General features: G+C 35.9%; 2 protein-coding genes across 2 annotated transcripts in view; one reads left to right on the top strand and one right to left on the bottom strand.

Moving 5' to 3' along the window:
* LOC137401124 (leucine-rich repeat-containing protein 59-like) lies at positions 1 to 17,296 on the top strand. Its single transcript, XM_068087491.1, has 8 exons — positions 1 to 232; positions 6,519 to 6,575; positions 6,684 to 6,798; positions 7,568 to 7,716; positions 13,232 to 13,295; positions 14,897 to 15,043; positions 15,325 to 15,390; positions 16,945 to 17,296. The coding sequence occupies exons 1-8, from the start codon at positions 119 to 121 to the stop codon at positions 17,181 to 17,183; spliced, it is 951 nt and encodes a 316-aa protein (XP_067943592.1). The 5' UTR covers positions 1 to 118; the 3' UTR covers positions 17,184 to 17,296.
* Positions 17,297 to 17,631: 335 nt separating this feature from the next.
* Positions 17,632 to 21,879, bottom strand: part of LOC137399903 (serine/threonine-protein phosphatase 2A 56 kDa regulatory subunit gamma isoform-like) — a 40,216-nt gene continuing 35,968 nt past the window's right edge. The window contains exons 12-13 of the mRNA XM_068086164.1: positions 18,538 to 18,653; positions 17,632 to 18,371 (exon numbers count right to left, since the gene is read on the bottom strand). Coding sequence (XP_067942265.1) covers positions 18,225 to 18,371; positions 18,538 to 18,653 — 263 coding nt within the window. The 3' untranslated portion in view covers positions 17,632 to 18,224. The remainder of the gene's footprint in view (positions 18,372 to 18,537; positions 18,654 to 21,879) is intronic.

The following is a 21,879-nucleotide window of genomic DNA, read 5'->3' as shown; positions in this document are numbered from 1 at the left end:
CCAGGTGTGTCGAAAGAGCTCCAGCTATATTTTTTTATTTAAAAGGTTTTGTCATCGCCTGGCTTCCTTTATTTTCTTTATATACCTGTTATCTAGTCGACCAATAACTTTTTGAATAATGAGTGGAGCTAAGTTTACTCTGAAAGAGTTGAAAGATCGCATCGAAGACGGTGAACTCGATTTGAGTCTTTCTACAATTACTGAGGACACCTTGCCAATAATGGAAATGAATGTGGGTTTTGAATAGTATTTCTTCAACTTAGCTGTTGTTTATGAATTCACGTACTCTTGATTAATTTTAAAGCTTTCTGAAAAAATATTTAGCACGTGTTCCCGTAGAACTTCGATATGCATAGTTTAATGAATAATAGAGCTCTCAGGGGTGGGACAGTCTCTAAAACAGGCACCATGTGCACACCAAATTTCACGTCCCAAGGGGTATATTATCCCAGTCATCACGTTAACGTGCTATGGGTAGATTTCTGTAAACTAGATACATAAATGTGGTATGGGTCCATTGGGTCCGCTAATAGGGCTTGTTAGAATGTAGAACTTGATTATAATAAATTATGTAATCCATAATAGCTGACTGTGGTAATCAATTTAAATAGAGATATTAAATTTTCACCGCTACTACCAACGTTGATGGCAGTTTCTGACAGGGTGATAGCGGAAACAGACTTTGGGCCTTTGCGTGAAAGCAAATACCGCCCCGTATTAAAATGGGCATAGATTTATGTTTGCGGAGCTTATTGGCTGATTTGGCTAATTGCTCATAGCGTAAAGAAAATCTTATTTGTGTATTACTACTCACATTTTACTGGAAATCCCATCGGGGCCCGTCCATGTAGCTCTTCTGTAAATGCAGTGATAAGTGCGTAAAACTGTGTGTTATGGTGACTATAAAGCATGTAACGCAAAAAGGGATAATTGTGAAATAATGGTTGGTGGGCTATGGATCATTTGTTAAAACCCTAGGAAAATGGGCTATGGGTCTAATTCCAAACCTAGGTGTGCACATGGTGCCTGTTTTAGAGACTGTCCCAACCCTAGGATAGAGCTATGGAATTAGATATTCCATGCGATAGATTCAATTAGCAACTGATCAGACCAGGTTGAATTTTCTGGTTGCAAGTTGGTGATGCAAAGGTTAGGCAACTAGTTATGAACACCTGGGAATTGGGAGGCGGTGTAAGCCCCCCAACCGGGTTCGTGGCAGCGCCCCGAAGCTTAGGACCTCTTAAGCGTCAACAGCCCTCAAAGTATGCATAAATGCAATCAATTGTAAACATCAAGATCTACATAAATATATTGTTTATGGTTCATGGTAGGCAAAACTTATTCTTTATTCAACAAACGATATAAAACTCATGACACTACAGAATATAAAAGGATTATTCAGATGAGCCTGTCCCATAGTGCTCCTCATCAATGTGTTGATTCATTTCAATGCAGAAGAGGATCTCTCACTCACTGCATTAGTGGCAGGCAAAACCAATACTAAATTAGTGACCCTCTCCACTTCATCAAGAAACATCCTAATTCTACTCTTTTGGAGCCAGGCAGTAAATTTCAAACTTGATTCAGGAGTTTTATCCATAAGTGTGTGAACCAGCGCCAGCTGAGAGGCCAATCTTGGAAAGTCAAAGTCATCAGAGTAGGCTTTTTGAACCTTTTGACTAACCAAGATTAGCCTGCCAGTAAAGCCACACAGCAGACCAGCTAGAGAAGAGTAGAGCTCCATGCATTCTTGTTCAAATCTACCTAAAATGGTGGCAATTGTATTATCCAGGGCTGACATATATTCAGACTTGACTTTAGCTGTGATATTCTCATGGAAGTGATAAGGCTCATCACTTCCTTTCTCAAGTCTCTCTGGGCACCTCCTTTTCTTTCCAACAGGCTTCTCAATTAACCCTTAAAATGTTAATTCATCAGAATAAACAGGAAAAGGTCATTAAGAAAAACCATTGGTGTTAGTGTTATCATGATAACCACCTACACAGGTAACAGTCAGCTGGTTCAACCTGCAAAATGGTGCAACTCTCCAAGCTCATCACATTCTGCAGCCACATCCAAGTAAAACAAATCAAACTGGCCATCACTACTTCAATCTTTTAGATGCTGGATCACAGCAGTGGCCAGTTCTTTTCCATCGGCACCATTTACAGCGACACCTTGTAGTTTACTGCTCAGTGTATCTGTCAATCTAAAAATCTTATATGCCAGCTTTAGACCTGTGGAATGAATGAAAGAACATGGATATACATACATGTAGATAAATATTATTAACTAACGAGGAGTGTCAAGATAAAACATGCCAAGCTAACCAGTTAAAATTAGTGAGATCATTTAATGATAGGAGCAATATTTAACATAATAGATTTTTTGGTTTTCCAGCATCGCCATCACACCACATATTTTTCCTGTCACCTCAGGTTCTAGTCCTCCGTCGGCCAAGTTTAAACTGAATAACTCCAGTAGGTATTCACAGTTTGATGTTATACCATGAATAGCATCTGCCCTGACAGTCTATCTGAAAGAATAACATGATTTTATCCATAGCTTAAAGATGCCTGGGAGCTTAGTCATGGCTGAATTTAATTAGTGACAACAAAGCAGGACATTGCTTATCAAAATATTGTCGTGAGTGTGTCTTATCTGGTTGGACAATGTGTTCTTATCCGTACTAATGTGTCCGGAACTTCTTCCTTCAGCTTTTTTAGACCAGCTGATGTCTTTGGCGATAGTCTTGTTAGCTTGGCAACTTCTGAACAGACACCAAGCACTCGAGTTAGTAAGGGGCTGACCTTCACTGAGTCTTGAATTGCCAGCTGCAATACATGACCATCGCAATGCACATAATGTGCCTTAGGGTTCTCAGCAAGAAGAAGAGTTTTGAGTCCTACCTGCTTCCCACTCATAACAGAAGCACCATCGTAGCATTGGCCTACAAATAGTACAAGAGCACTTATGATATTATAATACAGCAAACTTTTTATCTGTCACCAAGCAATACACAGCATGCATATTTTTTCTTTGTCACTGTAGGTCCAGCGCTAGTCAAATCATAAGATGTACAATGATAGGAGGGTGTGCATCATAATCCCTCATTTCAAAGCACATTGTATCACCTGGGTAGACTGAAGGACATACCGCGCCATGAGTTTAAAGGTGTCTGAAGGCGGAGCGAGACATCTTTGGTCACGTCAAAGAATTGTTTGGCAGATGTTCCTTGAATTTCATAAAATCCAACGGGATATTCATAGGCCACAAAATCTTCAACAATTCTATAAATATATGTAAAGCATTCATCAGTTCAACAAAAGAGTATAAGCAATGATCATTGGTATAAGCCAAACAACACATAAATTAAATATGTATCACACATACAAAGTTTGATTTGAGCCCAATCTGAGATAAAAATCTTAATGGGATGCCTAACCTAAAGCATATGATTGCTTGCTCTTTTCTTGATGTATCAGCTGTCTCATCAATCATGATTGAGTACCATTGGGCATTCTTCACCTTTCCAAGGACTTCACGGAGACATATGTTGGATTGGATGGAAAGAAGCTCATTCTGTATGAGTGCGCTGCTGTAAGTGTGATTGCATTGCAGCAACAACTTTACTCTGCCAGTCGGACACTCTACCATACGATTGAAGCAGCTGATATATATTGCTGTTGGGTTCTGCTTCAGAAGCAAATGTGTCAAAATCGCCTCTCAGGGCCAAGCCTTGCTTAGCGAGAAACCGAACCGTTTCAATAACGTAGCTGAGCGTGTCCTGATTGTCAACCTTATGTTGTTTGCTTCTGTGGTCTAGAATCTCATTGATCGGCTTGGTGTTATGTCTATTCAGAGCCATTACTGACTCTCTATGGCTTTCGGACACCTCATGTTTTTTCAAGCTTCCTCTCCCATCATTCCAGTATGAAAATCCCCGGATGAAAGTTTCCTCTTCTTTCAAAGACTTTCAACTCTGAAAACAAGAGCACAACCATGTAGTTGATATCGCTATATGGGTGAAATATGTACACACTACATTATATACATGTTTGTGGATACCTACTTTGGTAGTCTACTTGGTAGCATGGAAAGCATATCGCCGTATCATCATTCACAGAGTAGTAAAGCAAGTCCAATTTCTCAAACCACAGATGACCGCAAGTTTTTTCCACCTTTGTTTTTCCAAACACACATTTGGGAAATGCAAAGGATTTTGGTGGTACATACTGTGTTGTTATCGCCTCCTGTTCATTGAGTTGAGCTGAAAACCAGAAAATTACCTCAATTATGAATTGAACAAACTAAGAGACACAAAGAGAGGTTTTTGTCATGCTGTGTAGCCAATGCATTAAGCTTGATTGACCTAGTAAACATGCTCATGCATAATTCGTAACACTAAGCCTTAGCCTTTATAAAATGCAGGCAAAAATGTGAAAGCAGTGACTAATGAACAAGAGACAAAACAGGAATTCTCATGTTGTTTTTACCAGAACCGCTAGTGGCAACTGAATCGTTTTGATCAATTGTTGCACAACCTTTACTGGTGCTAATTGTTAATGAAAGTAATAACTGGCATAGTGACTTTGACTGAGTCTAAGATCATTGGTGTGTGGATAATGTGTCATCACTATCCGCCACATCCAACTTAGGCTCATGATTCATTGTTGGCATGGTCTAACATGTTTGACTGGTTTGCTTTATTTATGAAGTATGCAAGAATCTAGATTCAATGTGTAATGATGTCACCAATCGCCATCACTGCATTCTTCATTGACATCAACATCTTATCCAGCAAGCATATTATATTCATTGGCATGGTTTGGTTGATGCTAGGAGGAAAGATTGATGATTTTAACCCTTTTGCAGGCAGAGCGACATTATTGTCGTTTTGCGATACTGATGACAATGGGCAGAGTGACTATTTTGTCGCCACACGAACGGTTTTTTAAAATCGATTTTTGATTGGCTTATTGCTTTTTTCTGTTAAATTTTTTTACTTCTAGTAAACTAAATCATATTGGTCTTTGTTGGAAACTAAAACATAAGCCGTTTTGAGAAAAAAACGATTGTTTTTGCAATATTAAACAAACAAAAAATCCGAAATAAAAACGTCTTTAAATAAAATTAGTAATTTTGTTTGTAGTTTGTTTCTGCTTTTGTTTCTGCTTTTTGAATGTTTTCCCAGTGTGCAAAAACTTTCTTTTAGTGCCATGGCGCCCTCCAAACAAAATTACCCACGTCTCTAATGCTGCAAGGAATAGTAGTGTTAGTGTTAGCAGTAATAGGATGATACCAGCTGATTGTGATAACTTTTTAAGGTTAGTAGCCAGAACTAATAATGACAGTGAATCTGGTTCAGATTATGACTGGAGTGATTTTGCATCAGAATCTGAGAGTGAAAGTGATGAAGAAGCTAGTAACAGTTTTCATACTCATGGAGGTGGCAGTGATGCTAGTGCCTGGACTACTATTATAAATTTATATACTAAATAGGCCTCTGCAAGGGCAAATGCTTCCAAAAGCACCATAGCTAGAGAAACAGTTATGAGAAGAATTGAATTGAAACACGTTTATTTGTATTTACCTGTATCATAGACACATAATACACATTTACAATATCATAAATAAGAGTGTACCAGGGATTTTTTAAAAATTGATTTTTGAAAAATTAATTTGCCCAAGGGGTCTCAAATAGCCCAAAAAACTTGCCTGCGAAAGGGTTAATAGTCATTGATTGATTAAAAATGATCAGAGTGTATTGCTCATGATCGGCCTGTTTATTTTTAGTGGCAGAATCAACTAAAACACCTAGTTACTACACCACAAGGCTTACCTGGAGAAGAATGCAGTTAATTTCTTTTGTTCATTTATTGTAGCGTAGTCAATGTTCATCTCAATAGCTAAAAGCTCTTTACCTCTCAACAAAAGGGCTTTTTGAAGCAAGTTTGCAATGGCACAAGCTTTATATGATAAGGAAAATGCAAGTTTGAGGGTCTTAAGCAATAAGCAATAAAGTTCAGTTTCCCAGTCTTAACAAACTCTCACAAGATCACTCATTTGGTGAGATCATCACGGAGACAATATAGAACGTTAGTTGCTAGTAAATTAGTTATTGGAAATTCCGAGGGAATGAGCTTAGACAGCAATTCTTAGTACTTAGCCGCCGCAAGTCACTAAAAAGTTGGGGCTTTTCAGCCGCCCCGGAGAGTACAGGCCTGGGTCAGACTAGTTGCGTGGTTGGATTGAATGACACATGGCAAACATTGTAATCTTTTTATAAAATAAATAAATTTTTGATAATTTATAAAAAAAAATTTAAAATTTTATTCCCATTGCTTTCTATACTTGATTGTAGTGTTAATTGAAGAACGTCAGTTTATAACACATTTTTACTAAAGAAAGAGATGCTCCGCCTTTTTGCACCTGCCTAATAAAAGTCAACGACTGTTTGGTTAGTAATATAGCTGTAAACTCACTCATGTTTTGCGCCCTTTTTTATGTTTCAACAGCAACTAAAGAGGTTTCAAGTATTGGACCTTTCCTGTAACATTATGAAGTCCCTTCCAGTAAGTTATTGTGCTTGATAAATTTGAATTGTTTTGAAGAATCATCACTTTCTACTGTTATTCATTGTTTACTATTGCCATGCTATAAAAAAGTGTGATTAATTGTAGGTAGAGCTATGTTCTTTTACCCAACTTACAAAGCTAGATGTGAGCAAGAACTTGCTATCTCAACTACCAGACAACATTGGAGAGCTGAGTAACTTGCAATGTCTTGATTTACTTGGTAAGTTAGCCATCTTGATTATTATCCTTAAGAGGTTTTGCGGCTGATTGTTGTTTGCTGCTTTTAGCATTGTTTTTATGTTGTGCCAGTAAGTTCTTCTGCTATCGTATCTTTCTCTTACAGCTGTATCACAGCGTAAAAGCAATGAGGCTTAAAAGATTGTTTTTCCAAAGAGTTTTAATAAGAGTGTTTCCTGATAAATCAGGATAGGTTCACTGTAACAGTTTGTAAGGTGTGAGAAATGATTGAAATACGCGTAACATACAACTTCAGCCAGGTTCATTGTTTAATTATCGCTCAGTCCTGATGACACCAGCTTTCTAGTCACTTCATCAACTTGTGTGTTCAAACATAAGCAGAAGTCTAAACATAGGCAGAAGTCTAAACATGAGCAGAAGTCTAAACATGAGCAGAAGTCTAAACATGAGCAGAAGTCTAAACATAAGCACAAGTCTAAACATGAGCACAAGTCTAAACATGAGCAGAAGTCTAAACATAAGCAGAAGTCTAAACATAAGCACAAGTCTAAACATAAGCACAAGTCTAAACATGAGCAGAAGTCTAAACATGAGCAGAAGTCTAAACATGAGCACAAGTCTAAACATGAGCACAAGTCTAAACATGAGCAGAAGTCTAAACATAAGCAGAAGTCTAAACATAAGCAGAAGTCTAAACATGAGCAGACGTCTAAACATGAACAGAAGTCTAAACATAAGCAGAAGTCTAATGCTGTAGCATAATCAACCTGACTTCTGTGGATCCTCTTTAGGAAACAAACTGACAACACTCCCGGAGAGCTTTGGAGATTTGTCTCAACTCCGATGGCTTGATGTTCGAGAGAATCCACTCTCGGTTGCAATATTAAAAGAAGCTGGTGATTGTCTAGACGACAGACAGTGTAAAATGTGTGCCATTCAGGTTAGTTTCTTATCGATGTGACCTTGTGACCTTGCGCCTTTAACTTTTGGTTAAAGATGTGGTTGCTGTTAAGATTGGTTAAAGTACTTGTTTTTATAGTTTGGAGACAGAGAGGATTAATCGTATTTGCAAGTATGGCGACCGGAAAACGAACCCGGTTTTTATATTGTAATCTCTAAACCAAGATGCCAACAGAAAAGAGTATGCTCATAAAATATTATACAGTAAACAATTATCAATGCATTGTAATTATTAAACACCAAATTAGCTTGACGTGGATAAGGTAAAACATGTAGATAATCTCAAACATAATGTCAACAGTTGCGTCACAGTGGAGTAGATTTTAAAAGAAAGTATTTTTTTGTCAATCAGTTGATATGTTGTTTGTTGTGTTAGACTATCCCATTGTCAAGATATTTGAAGATTAAAATTGAAAAAAATCGATTGCGGTAAAAACGCTCAGGCCAAAAAAGCATGTCCAGACTTGCCCAAAACGATGTAACGCGTGATACAACCTGTCTCTATCTCTCGTATTCACTTTGGCTAATGCGATAAAATTTTAGTCCTACATGGCTCTATTGGCATATATTTTATTTTCTATTTGCTCATGTTGGCTAGAATAAAATTTTAAATCCAGCTACATATACATTATTTTGAATGTTTCAAACGCCTCAAATAAGGGAAATTGAAAACTTGTCATATTAACTTCCTCTAAATGCTGTGTAAACATTTGAGTACCAACTACCGATTCTACCGGTCTACGGTAATTAGGTTGTCGAGTTAGCTTATTTCATCACGGCCTTTGTATCAGCTAAGTTCTCAGTTGCTACACCCACACCAGAAACTAGCTACTAAATAAATTGGGCACGCCGCCATCTTTGGAAATAATATGTTCGACTATACGGCGAAACCAACTGCATCCCAAAAAGTCATATATAGTCTACGCTATCTAGTCATTATTAGTATCAATTCGTGGAAAATTTTACTGGTCCATTCGATTAGTTAATTCAAGTACAAAACAAATGGTTTTATGAGTTGACCGAAATAGTTGCACCTAGTTGACCGAACGCAAAACAACGTCAAGTTCATTGAAATCAATTAACCCACCGATTCTGGTAAAGGATTAATAAAACCATTATTGCGCCGGGTTGGTGGTTTGTGGACTCAGCTGTTTTCACTTAGTAGGGTGGAGCATAAATCTTTTTGAACTTAATATTTGGTTCGTTGGAATTGGGTCGAGCTATGCAAAAGTACCTGCCAATACAGCTCTGATTACACTTCATAAATCCATCTATCAGAGAAGATTTTAGCACAGATGATAAAAGGGCTATAATGTATTCAATATGTTCTGCGAATCATGTTTTGCATTATCTCCAACAATATTATTTTATTATATAATTTTTACAAGCCAAAGAATTTTCATCGCAACACAAACTTTTTATTAAAAACATCCATCCAAGTCGTGTCCATCCACATAGTTTTAGTTCATATAATAGAACAAATTAATCTTGCATCAAACTCAAACAAAACATATTATGGTTTGTGCAGCACACATTCGTGTCTCTCTTTTCCATTATAGCAGTTTCCAGACCGACACGACTGCTCCTTTAGTAAACCTGTAAACATCCTGCAACATTGAAACAAATGTAATATATGTCATTCATATAAATATATATACAGTCAAACATGGATAACTCGAACTTCACGGGACCGAGCGAAAGCATTCGAGTTATCAGAGCGTTCAAGTTATCAGAGCACTGTCACAAGTCCATGTATTTATTTATTTATTAGTAGATACATGTACATATACAAACTATAATATAAATCAAAAGAACAAATGACTTGTTTCAAATTTAATGCTTCTAATGTAAAGTTTAAAACTTTTTTATCAAAACATATAGAGATTTTTCTATCAATTGAGATTGGTTTGTTGTTTAAGGTGATGTTATTGCCAGGACATTTTTCAGATTAAAATTGGCAAAACTTGATCGTTGTTGAAATGCTCGGAAGAAAAGACATCTTTTTCTTTTGAGCGTTTTAACCAAGATCAATTTTGCCGACTTTTCTTGAAGTTTATGCGAAGATTACCTCACTTTTTTTGCTTCCGAAGTACCATCGCTAAGCGGATGTTTGTTAAAAATCAAATTTCACCAAACCTTTAGAAAAGTCGTTGACAAAAATATTTTGGCGATGGTGGTAATAACGACGCTTATGAATTACGAAAAGTTGAGGTTTACCTCTATGGCGTGGAATAAAGTAATTTTCTAAAGCGATAACAACCGTTTCGGTAGCCATTGAGCAAAAAACTGTTCGAGTTAACCAAGTTGAGGTCGAGTTATCTAAAGCAATTTATCATTACGTGGGAATGGACCAAAGAAACCGTTCGAGTTAACCATGTGTTCGAGCTATCCGAGGGCGAGTTATCCTTGTTTGACTGTATATATATATACATGTATATATATATATATATATATATATATATATATATATATATATATATATATATATATATATATATATATATATATATATATACACTGCGAGGCAACTCAGTTGTTTCGTGGCAAGAAGTCAACTCATTGGTAATGGGATTTGTGTCCCTTACCTAAGCTCTGAGCTGCACTGATGAGGCTTCAATAGCCGAAACAGTACTGTCTGTAGCATGAGTGTATATATATATGTCGTTCTAATGCGTATCTACTGAAAACTTTCAATTTGAGAGTTAGATAGATTGCGAGTGTTATTTTCAAAACAAATAAATGTTTAACTAAAGCATAAATACGCCAAGCCAACATTTCGAAGCTTTGTTTCTGAGAGTTGAAGTTGAGCATTGATCAATCGATTTTCCTCACTTACACACTGAACATAAATTTTAATCATAAATCTAATTAACTTGCTAAAAATGTCAAAGAAAATGCAATAGCTAGGTGAAATGATAAAAGTTGTGAAACGATTAAAAAGTTATGCAACGATGATTTGTGATAGCGAAAAATTATAGTTTTACTTATTAGTAGATGTATTCATGAGTACTAAAATTATTACCGTTAGCTTAGAATATATGTATAGGATACTGAAAGTTGAAGATAAATTGTGTCACGGTCACAGAAACCATGGTTAAGTCGCAAATCACGAAGTTGAGTTATCCAACTTTAAAGTTTCACCAATTGAATTTATATTATTGGTAACGATTTTTGTAACACGTGCATCTGAACCAATCAAAGAGTCATCTTTCTGAATCTGAAGTCAGTTTAGCCAATAGAAGTCTTTAACTTTTGGAGAAAAAAACCTTGAAACGGTTGCTATGCTAAACAGGAAGTACTGAAAAATGGCGTCCGATAATTATAATCGTTTCTTTTTTGCCGATTCTACTGGACTCTGACATTTTGGACACTTTTAATGCGTACTTTGGTATTCCAACTGATGTCAAAAGCAGTGAAAGTAAAGGGAATTACGATGATATTTACCTAACGATTCTTACAAGATTATTACAATATTTAATTATAAGAATAATTATTCGAATTTACAAGATCGAAGTATATAGTGACCGATGGTGTGTAATATGTTACTGTTGTTATTTTTCTAAAGATTTTGTTGATGAATTGGCTGTGCCCAATATTGCGGTACTGCTAAGCTGTTTTTAATATCTGCAAAATTAAGTAATACCTTTTCTTATAAATATATACAGCTATTTCTTTAACAACCAGCTAAAATCTGTTTAGATTTTTAAATTCAGCATAATTCTTTGGATATTAATACAGAAATCTAGATAAATATCACAACTTCTTGATATTGGTTGCTATGATGTTTAGAAATGTAAACAAAATTGTGCATTGGTTTTCGTTTCTCAAACTTTAACACACCAGTTTTTTCAGACCTATGTTTTCGCACTAATGGTAAACGTGCATTCATTTTATTGACCATAAGATCTGCTGTAATTAAGCTAGAATCAAAATTTTTTTGCAAAATAACTGAGAATTTTCTCCTTCTGCTAATGTAAATAACTGCAAATCTTACAATCCCGACCTAACCATAGCTTCTGTGATCATGACTCAATTTTCCTTCATCTGCAGCATAACGCTGCTGAGGCCTGTCAGCTCTAACCATAGCCTGTCTGATGATTAATGTAAAATAAATATGTCGATGCATTTAGCCACTAGAATCTACTAGTAGTCGATGCACATAATTAACTAGTAATAGAGTTATCTCCTTAACAATGAGAATCTTCGACATCACAGACAAACCGTTTTACGAGCGATAACATTTCACATGACTTATATAAAAATTTCGTCCTGATGATTGGCTAAAGAAGAGATCTTATATTTATCGCTCACAGACTCTTTTCACGTGTATCACTCGTTATGTCACGAATGAAGCACCCGCTGGAATCTGAGCTTTTTAAAAGATGGCCTCATTCAAACGCATATATCTCTAGACAGGGTTAGTCTACAAAGACAAAAATGACATCAAATTGTAGCTGATGTTTTAGCCTTTTATTGAACTTAATTTCATTAAGTATTTTATATATTTACCTTATGTCAATCAGCTAAATTCTTGTGCCTTTTTGATATCATACGGTGGAAAGCCTATCTAGATTTTTAATTTCAGTGGGTTTTTACCTGCATAATGCTAGAATTAATTGGCTGGTGTCACCATTATTTACCTGCATAATGCTAGAATTAATTGACTGGTGTCACCATTATTTACCTGCGTAATGCTACAATTAATTGACTGGTGTCGCCATTATTTACCTGCGTAATGCTACAATTAATTGACTGGTGTCGCCATTATTTACCTGCGTAATGCTAGAATTAATTGACTGGTGTCACCATTATTTCTGTGAACGTTTTTTATTTCTAGTTTTGTGGCAGTTTGGGCAAACTTGCCCTTTCGGTTGGGCAAAATTACAAGTATAGTCTGAGCAATATAAATTTTGACTTAGAGAACATTTGATACTAAAGTGAGAGTTCCTTTTAGTCAGTTAGAAAAGCACCTGGATTCCAAGTTTGCAACGTATTGACTAGTTTTATGATAGTAATTTTGTACAAGACATTCCTCAGCCAGTAGGGGGAAGTAGTTGAACATGATCGTCATAAAAACTTAGGATTTTAACAAGCTGCACGTTTTTGCCTATTTGTTTTTGTATCGTTATCTACCATGATTGACTAGTGAAAGTGTGCTTGTTTATTATTTCAAGTCTCACCTACTAAAACTGGTTAGCTAGCAGAAACTTGGTAACTCGCTGTCAAAGATAAAATTAGGGATGATAAGCTGTGGCAGTAAGATATCTTTGAGTGATGATAAGTTGTGGCAGTAAGATATCTTTGAGTGATGATAAGCTGTAGCAGTAAGATATCTTTGAGTGATGATAAGTTGTGGCAGTAAGATATCTTTGAGTGATGATAAGCTGTGGCAGTAAGATATCTTTGAGTGATGATAAGCTGTGGCAGTAAGATATCTTTGAGTGATGATCTGCTAATGACATGGTGACTAGGTTTTTGGTGACTGCTGATTATAGGTAGTCAAGCTGATGAATTATGTGCATGTGGAAAGAGAGAAGAAAAGAGTCGCTGAGCGACAAGGTAAAAACTATGAAGTAACTTTCATGAAGAATTAATGTTTTACATGTGATTTCTGCACGATTAAGGAGATCAGTACACATGGTATGCTTGAAGGGCAGAATAAAGCTGCTTCAGTTGGTTGTCCTATCAAGGATTGAAACTGAACATCATCGTTCTTTGGATCGCTAAGAATGTAATAGAGGCTAGTGGTTTCACAGCTAGAGTTGCAATAGTCAGAGGACATCCTAGCTTCCTGTAAGACAATAGTATGTGATAGATAGTTACTAGTTAATTACCCCTCCCTATGGCATTCACTCTATTTCATAACAGAAGCGGCAGGTCATCTAACAGTCTGTTAGATGTATGTTAGATGGCTGTTAGATGGCTGTTAGATGGCTGTTATATGACTGGTAGATGACTGTTAGATGTTTGTTAAATGACTGTTAGATGTCTGTTAGATGGCTGTTAGATGTCTGTTAGATGTCTGTTAGATGTCTATTAGATGGCTGTTTGATGTCTGTTAGATGCCTGTTAGATGACTGTTAGATGGTTGTTAGATGTTTGTTAGATGGCTGTTGGATGGCTGTTAGATGACTGTTAGATGACTGTTAGATGTTTGTAGATGGCTGTTAGATGACTGTTAGATGGCTGTTAGATGTCTGTTAGATGACTGCTAGATGGCTGTTAGATGTCTGTTAGATGTCTGTTAGATTACTGGTAGATGACTTAGATGGCTGTTTGATGTCTGTTAGATGCCTGTTAGATGGCTGTTAGATGTTTGTTAAATGACTGTTAGATGTCTGTTAGATGGCTGTTAGATGTCTGTTAGATGTCTGTTAGATGTCTATTAGATGGCTGTTTGATGTCTGTTAGATGCCTGTTAGATGACTGTTAGATGGTTGTTAGATGTTTGTTAGATGGCTGTTGGATGGCTGTTAGATGACTGTTAGATGACTGTTAGATGTTTGTAGATGGCTGTTAGATGACTGTTAGATGGCTGTTAGATGTCTGTTAGATGACTGCTAGATGGCTGTTAGATGTCTGTTAGATGTCTGTTAGATTACTGGTAGATGACTTAGATGGCTGTTTGATGTCTGTTAGATGCCTGTTAGATGACTGTTAGATGGCTGTTAGATGTTTGTTAGATGGCTGTTTGATGTCTGTTAGATGCCTGTTAGATGACTGTTAGATGGCTGTTAGATGTCTGTTAGATGACTGTTAGATGACTGTTAGATGACTGTTAGATGGCTGTTAGATGACTGTTAGATGGCTGTTAGATGGCTGTTAGATGTCTGTTAGATGACTGTTAGATGGCTGTTAGGTGACTGTTAGATGTCTGTTAGATGTCTGTTAGATGTCTGTTAGCAGACTTTCATGGAGCTAGTTATACTGGATTGCAATATCTCACTCGCAGGCCAATGAACTACTCTCCATATTATATTACTGTTTCATTTCATATTCATGAAGTCTTATTTTAATGTTTTGTTCTCTTACACTGAGAAAAACTTTTAAAGAGATTCCTTGCAGTTGTTATCGAGGTTCAATTGTTACAGTTATTGCAATTACACCTGAGACCGAAATCTAGGTGTGTCACTTTATTTATGAAAGTGTGTTGTATTAAGAGAAAGAAGCGGAACTGGAAAAAGCTGCGCAAGAAGAAAGGCAAGTTAAGAAGCGGCTTAAGCAGGAAGAGAAAGAGAGAAAGAGGCAGGAGTATCTCGAGCGCCAGCGTTTAGAAGGTTCTAGTGGTACCGTCAAACCTGGCAAAGGTGATGTGTCATTTCTATCAGTTTTTGTAGAGTGGTCAATATTTATTTTGATTTATACCTAAATAATTGGTTTAAAGCTGTCTCACTGGATTGCAAAATATTCTTGAATGGAAAGATTTGACAGATGCCGATGAGATATTTTTCTTCTTGACGATTAGCAACTGCAGTCTGAGAATGAAAGTGGTTATGCTAGTCATTCGTTTACTTTCGTTTCCCCTGAAAAAGAAGTAGGCTCTTTTTACCGGTTTTCTGTAAAAAAATGCATTTGGATTTATCTATAGGAGACACACAACCGAGCAAAATGAATGATGCCCCTACTGAGTGTGCTCATAAAAATGGTCACCAAGGTAAATATTATTGTTCGTGTTTCATATTGTTCTTATTGTTTCCTTCAACTCCAGAAAATCGCCATTGAATGAATCAAAGCTTTTTTAATTAATTCTTGTTCACCTTTATTTATATTTGTTAGTTGTTTGGGATTTGTACTTGTTAAAGCACATCAAATACATAAGTACTTTTATCATATATTTCAGCACATCAGAGTCTTGGCTTTCGAATTAGCCTATATTCAATACGCAAAGAATAATAGAACTATGAAAAACAGGGTGTCAAAAGTATGTCCTGCAATAAGAAACACTTGGTTGCGGTTCCCACAATGTGATGTCATAATTATCATTTAGCCTTAAATCGTCGATTCTTTTCGCTGCCATTGAGGCTGCGCTTTTCTGTGACAATCGGTGCTCTTAAACCCAGAGAGCGCTAATAATAAACTAGCATTATAGATAATCAACAATGCTCAGGGATCATGCTAACGCCCGACCAATACAAACACATGTTCTGGGTTATTAGATTTTGGGTGATTGTTAGAGTTTACTTTTTTCATCTTTTCGTTCATTTTAAACATTTATAGTAATTATTATCACATCGTTTTATATGATGGCATTGTTTGTCCCATACAGAAATGATTGATAACTTGATTAATAACTAATTAGTAATCAAGTATCAAAAATAAACAAATATAAAAATTGCAATATTGTTATTACCGTATATTCGAATAAATTACAGTATATGGAAAATAGAAAACAGGTGTATTGGACACTTGAATTAATCATTTTGTGTATGATACTAGCTTATAATCAGATTAAGTTATTTACAGTAGGCTTCTCTATTTTGAACAATCCCGGAGTGCAGTGAGTCAACCCCAACGATTGATTTATTTCAATTGACTTCTACAACAAAATTAAACAAAAACAGAAATGACTACTAACAACTTACCTGGTTGTTAACCACCCATGGTTGTAAAGGTAATGAAATCACATCGATTAAATTGTGACCTGCAGTCACGTGGCCCTAGGACTATATGTAAATTGCACTTTTGCGAGATCACGAAATGTTTGAAATTAATTAGCCTCAGTCGTGCCCCTCAACATCACAATAAAAAGAATGGGCTGCTAATGCATAATATAATATTGCTCTTGGAATTTCGGCTATTTATCATAAAAATAATCTGTAAATGGAGAGCTAATGACACTGATTCCTTTGTCATCTTCATTGGTTCTCTGGAGTTGTCCTACCTTCGCTTGCCACTAGCGTCATTATCGTAGTTGATAAATATAAGCGGAAAGCGATAAAATGAGCGGTAAGAGCACACTACACTGAATATGAAAATTGTGACATCACAATTTCCGAGCCTATACCGTTGAAGATTTCTGCGGTAGAGCTCTGGGGAAATCCTATAAACACCAACCAATGTCTGTCTCACCATATCAAACAATGGCTCATTTGAAAACCAAAATATTGAAGAACCTGAATAAGCTGAAACAGTACTTATGTAATTTATGTGCTTTAATCATTTTATGATCTTAACTCAATGATTTTAGATCATTTTTGGACCATTTTAGGAGAAAGCATACTATGCACTATACTGTCTATGCTTTCAATTCTGCTGGTCATTACCAGCGGTACGCTATGTCTGGCACTTGGTTTATACTACTACTGTGAAGCAACTCCTGCTGAAGATGCTGTCTCACCAATATGCACGTCACAATTTTGGTTTCCAGTGCGAGATTATATCGAGGACATACTTTTGCCTTACCTAATGGTTTTGCAAAACGAAATACAGCTATTCATGAATAGATAGTGTTTCATGTAAGAGAATTATAGGTGGCTCTTTTAAATACATGTAGTTATTTATCAACTTTTTTATTTGATTTTCATATACTAGTATTAGAATATATATTAGCCGAATTGTTTCTCCCTTGATCTTGTGTTTGAGGCCATATCACAATTATTGCTCGTCAGCCCTGAATTGGTGGGCCATTAACATTCAACTTCACTGTGGACAGCTAAGCTGTGAACGATTGTCACTGCAGGGCCACCATGCATCATCATACATGTATATGTTTACTAATAACAAGGAGGTATGTTAACGTCCTTCTGGATTAGGTTGGCACTGCACAAGAGTGTTAGTATAGTTAGTATGGTTGGCACGGAGTTTAGGGTTACACATTTTATCGCGCTCATCATGCATTGACCAGAAGAATTTATGCAATAATTGGTTGGTTTATATGCAGAAATACAAGCATCAATACCTCACACAAATATTTATTTACAATATAAAGTATTAACCCAGACAGTAGCTTGTTCCTTGGGTGATCAGATAAAAACAGACTTGTAATATAACGTGCACCCATAATATCTAAATTCTACATAGAAATGTTCAACGAAAGGCAACACCGATGTATGATAGAATTATTTAGCTACTAGCAATGCTTTTTAATACCTGTTTGGATTGTAAAAGTGAAAATAATCAATGAACATGAGTGTTCACTATTCAGTGGCCCGAGTTGTTTTATGGAGGAAACAACTCCATAAAGAACAATTGCACGCTTACAATCATTCAAGCTAAATATATAAATGTGCTATAGAACGGAGAACCTATGGAGAGATTGTACTAAAAGGGATGTGATAGTTTGTAAATAGCAAACTGATTTCTCAAAGCTTCAGCCTAGCAAAAGTCTGCTGATCAACAGGATGAATCAATACAAATTAACAATCTGGTAACAGCAGACAACCAATGTAGGCTGCTGGAAGGTCCAATCTAAAGATGTCTGACACTATCTCACAACCACACAACTTGAAAATTTCTTTTGGAGCGTTTACTAAATTAGCCTCCACTATTTTACTCCTTTTTAATAGTAGACAGGTAGTCTTCCCTCCTCTTGTGCGTTTCTAAGGCTTTAATTGTAGTATTATCATGCGGCAACTCAGATTTACGCCTGAACAAAACCTTCTCCTTTTTCACACCTGGTAAATCCGGCAGTTTTGTCTAAAAAAAAATTTAATCAAAGGTTTGTCCAAACCACATCTTGGCAAGAACAAGCCTTATAGAATAGAGTGTCAAGAATGCCTAGTGAAGTAGTGTAACAATCTTTTCGATATATAACATTGGAGAAGCATGCATGGAAGAAAGACTGACAAGATTGGGAACAGACCTCTGATGCCTCCTGTCGTAGTCGATTTATTGCTTCAGCAGGTTCATCTGAAACAACGGGTTCATCGAGGCCATCTTTTTTGGCTCCCATAATACCGGTCCCTGAAGGCAAGAAACCTGTTCAAACAAACAACATCAGTCAATATATATACTAGGCGAACGCTCGGGTAATAAAAAAGTCTGGACAGAAGATTTATTTTTATTTAAAATGCAACTTTTAACATTCTAACTTTTAAACTTCATATCATGAGAAGAGTGTTTTTTTGTGCAGTTCAAATGAATTAGGAGAAAAATTAAACAACTAAAGGTTTTCGAACTTTTTCAAACAACTGTAACTTTCAAATTTCATACTATGAGGAAAACGTTTTGAACAGGACAACTAAATTAAAAATAAATAAAACAACTGTAAAGGTTGTCAAACAACTGTAAATTTAAAATTTCATAACCTGAAAGAAGTGTTTCGTTGACATAAATTAGAAGGAAAATTGAAAATATAAAGGCGATTAAATGTAAATGTGAAATCATTAGCAAGTGTTGGCAAAATATTGTCTATTTTGCTACGATTACAATGCAAAATTATTTGGTATACAATTATATGATTTTAGTTCGTTTCAGTGTTGGCATGCAAAAATTGGCATGTAGGCTAATATCGTAGGCTATAGGTACTAATAGGTACAAATCATCATCATTAAAAATAGTGCCAAAATAGTATGTTAACCTTAGTAACTATAGGTACCTACTATGACTTTAGTGAATTTTGTGGTTATGATCTGCGTGCCTAAAATAATATAACACTACAATGTACTACGTGGAGAGTTTTTACCTTCGGGACAGACGTGTAACGTAAACGCTGAATCTAGTTTACTAAACAGATACTTAAGTTAAGCGATGTATATATTTTATTAACGTATATAATCCGTACAAAATTCGCCAAATTTAAGTTTGAGATAAATGATTGCCGATACCGTAGGGCCGAATAAATTCGCCTCAACAAAAAAGGACGAATAAGCATCACGTTGCATATACAGTGAAACTCGGCTAACTCAAACTTCACAGGACCGAGAGAAAGTGTTGGAGTTATCAGAGCGTTCAAGTTATGAGAACACTCACAAGTTTATGTATTTATCAGTACATATACAAACTATATATATAGATTTGTAGTTAGTCGAAATGCTCTTTTTCGCAACAAAAAATAAATCGCGTGCGTGCGTGTTTCGTTTCATCAGTTAGTAGAAATATAACATTAAGCCAAAATAAAGACATACAGTCAAACATGGATAACTCGCCCACGGACAGCTCGAACACATGGTTAACTCGAACGGTTTCTCTGGTCCGTTCCCACGTAATGATGCATTGCTATAGATAACTCAAACTCAACACTGTTAACTCCAACTGTTTTTTCCCAACGGCTACCGAAACGGTTATCACTTTAGAAAATCACTTTATTCCAAGCCATAGAGGTAAACCTCAACTTTTCGTAATTCATAAGCGTCGTTATTACCACCATCGGCAAAATATTTTTGTCAACGACTTTTCTAAAGGTTTGGTGAAATTTGATTTATACCAAACATCCGCTTAGCGATCGCCCTTCGGAAGCAAGGTAAAGTGAGGTAATCTTTGCATAAACTTCAAGAAAAATTGGCAAAATTGATCGTGGGTAAAACGCTCAAAAGAAAAAGATGTCTTTTCTTTTGAGCATTTCAACAACGATCAAAATTCCATCTCAGATCTTGCACATTTTTATGTTTCTAAGTACTGATTCATGTTTAAAATATACATAAGCATACATGTATGACAGGCAATGAACCACATTCAAACATACAGAGTGTGCTCGTATAGCTTAAATATATTTTTTCTTTTTAGGTTCTGCCCATTTTTGCGTAAGAGCAAAAATGGGCAGAACCTAAAAAGAAGAAAATGTGGCTCTGCGACATTTTGCCAATGTCAATCTAAAAACGTCCTGGCAATAACATCACCTCAAACAACAAACCAATCTCAAGTGATAGAAAAATCTCTATACTTTTTGATAAAAACGTTTTAAACTTTACATTAGAAGCATTTAATTTGAAACAAGCCATTTGCGCTTTTGATTTATATATTATAGTTTGTATATGTACATGTATCTACTAATAAATAAGTAAATACATGGACTTGTGACAGTGCTCTGATAACTTGAACGCTCTGATAATTCGAACACTTTCGCTCGGTCCCGTGAAGTTCGAGTTATCCATGCTTGACTGTACTTGTGAAATTTTAAATGAGCTATCAAAAGAATTTTATACTGATAAAGTTGATCAACAGGCAACACAGAGAGCTATTAGTATTTTTTTGTAGTATTAGTATTTGTGACATATCGTGGAGCAGTGGAGCTAGATTATAATAAAAGTGCATACCATAAAGAATATGACAAAAACAAACTGATAATAAAATGCAACGGCAAATTTTGAATTTATGTAGAGCCTGCAAAACTGGAGCAGAGTCAAGAACTTAGTGACCTTATTACAAATAGTGTCGACATGATTACTCCAAGAGAGACGATCTGTCAAAACAAATTCTAGCAATTTTCTCTCACGCCTACACGTGATAGATTGACCGTTAAACTTAAGAGCAAGCTATTTTGAAGGTTTTCATTGGCATTATAAAGAAAATGTGATTTTTGTAAATTGATTGTCATGTAATTTGATGTACACCCATTGATGATAGTGTAATTTGCAGGATGAGATTGTAGTTCGCCTCAAGAAGTTGAACATCTTTGTGATGACTCACAAAGACAATATGATCGGCGTATGCAAAGCTTCTTAAGTTAATTAGATTAAGTCGGAGAAGATCATTTATACATATTAAAAATAATACTGGAACATTAAGAGACTCCTGTAGAACACAAACATTTATTTTTGCATCAAGGAATCTTTTTCATTCATGACAACTTTTCGACGCCTTTTGTAAAAATAGGCTTGAACTATTTGCAGGGATTTACTTCTAAAACCAGCAAATTTCAGTTTATGAAATAATATTTTGTGATTGACACAGTCAAAAGCTGCGCTGAAATCCAAAAACATTATGAAAATCCCACCCATTCTTTTATGATCTAAACAGCCTGTAATCAGTTTATGAACAGTATCAGCACATGAGTGACTTTTTCTGAAACCACACTGATAAATATGTAAAATATCATTTTTGGACAAATGAAAGCAGATGTGGATATTTAAGCACTTTTCAAATTGTTTTTAGATAAAATAGGGAGTACTGAAATAGGGTGGAAATTCCCATGAAATTGAACTTGGCAAACTTTGGTCTCATTAAAGTTTGCCAAAGTTTACGTGTATCACCGAGCTTTGACTGC

The sequence above is a fragment of the Watersipora subatra genome, chromosome 7 (genome assembly GCF_963576615.1).
Source record: "Watersipora subatra chromosome 7, tzWatSuba1.1, whole genome shotgun sequence".
NCBI lineage: Eukaryota > Metazoa > Bryozoa > Gymnolaemata > Cheilostomatida > Watersiporidae > Watersipora > Watersipora subatra.
This window is presented reverse-complemented; position numbering and strand designations above follow the sequence as displayed.

What these genes read in the sequence shown, in the direction of transcription:
- LOC137401124 (XM_068087491.1), top strand. Translation starts at nt 119, where the DNA reads ATGAGTGGAGCTAAGTTTACTCTGAAAGAGTTGAAAGATCGCATCGAA. An exon ending in GTAAAATGTGTGCCATTCAG is followed by an intron (nt 7,717 to 13,231) that starts GTTAGTTTCTTA and finishes TGCTGATTATAG; the next exon opens with GTAGTCAAGCTGATGAATTA. An exon ending in TACCGTCAAACCTGGCAAAG is followed by an intron (nt 15,044 to 15,324) that starts GTGATGTGTCAT and finishes ATTTATCTATAG; the next exon opens with GAGACACACAACCGAGCAAA.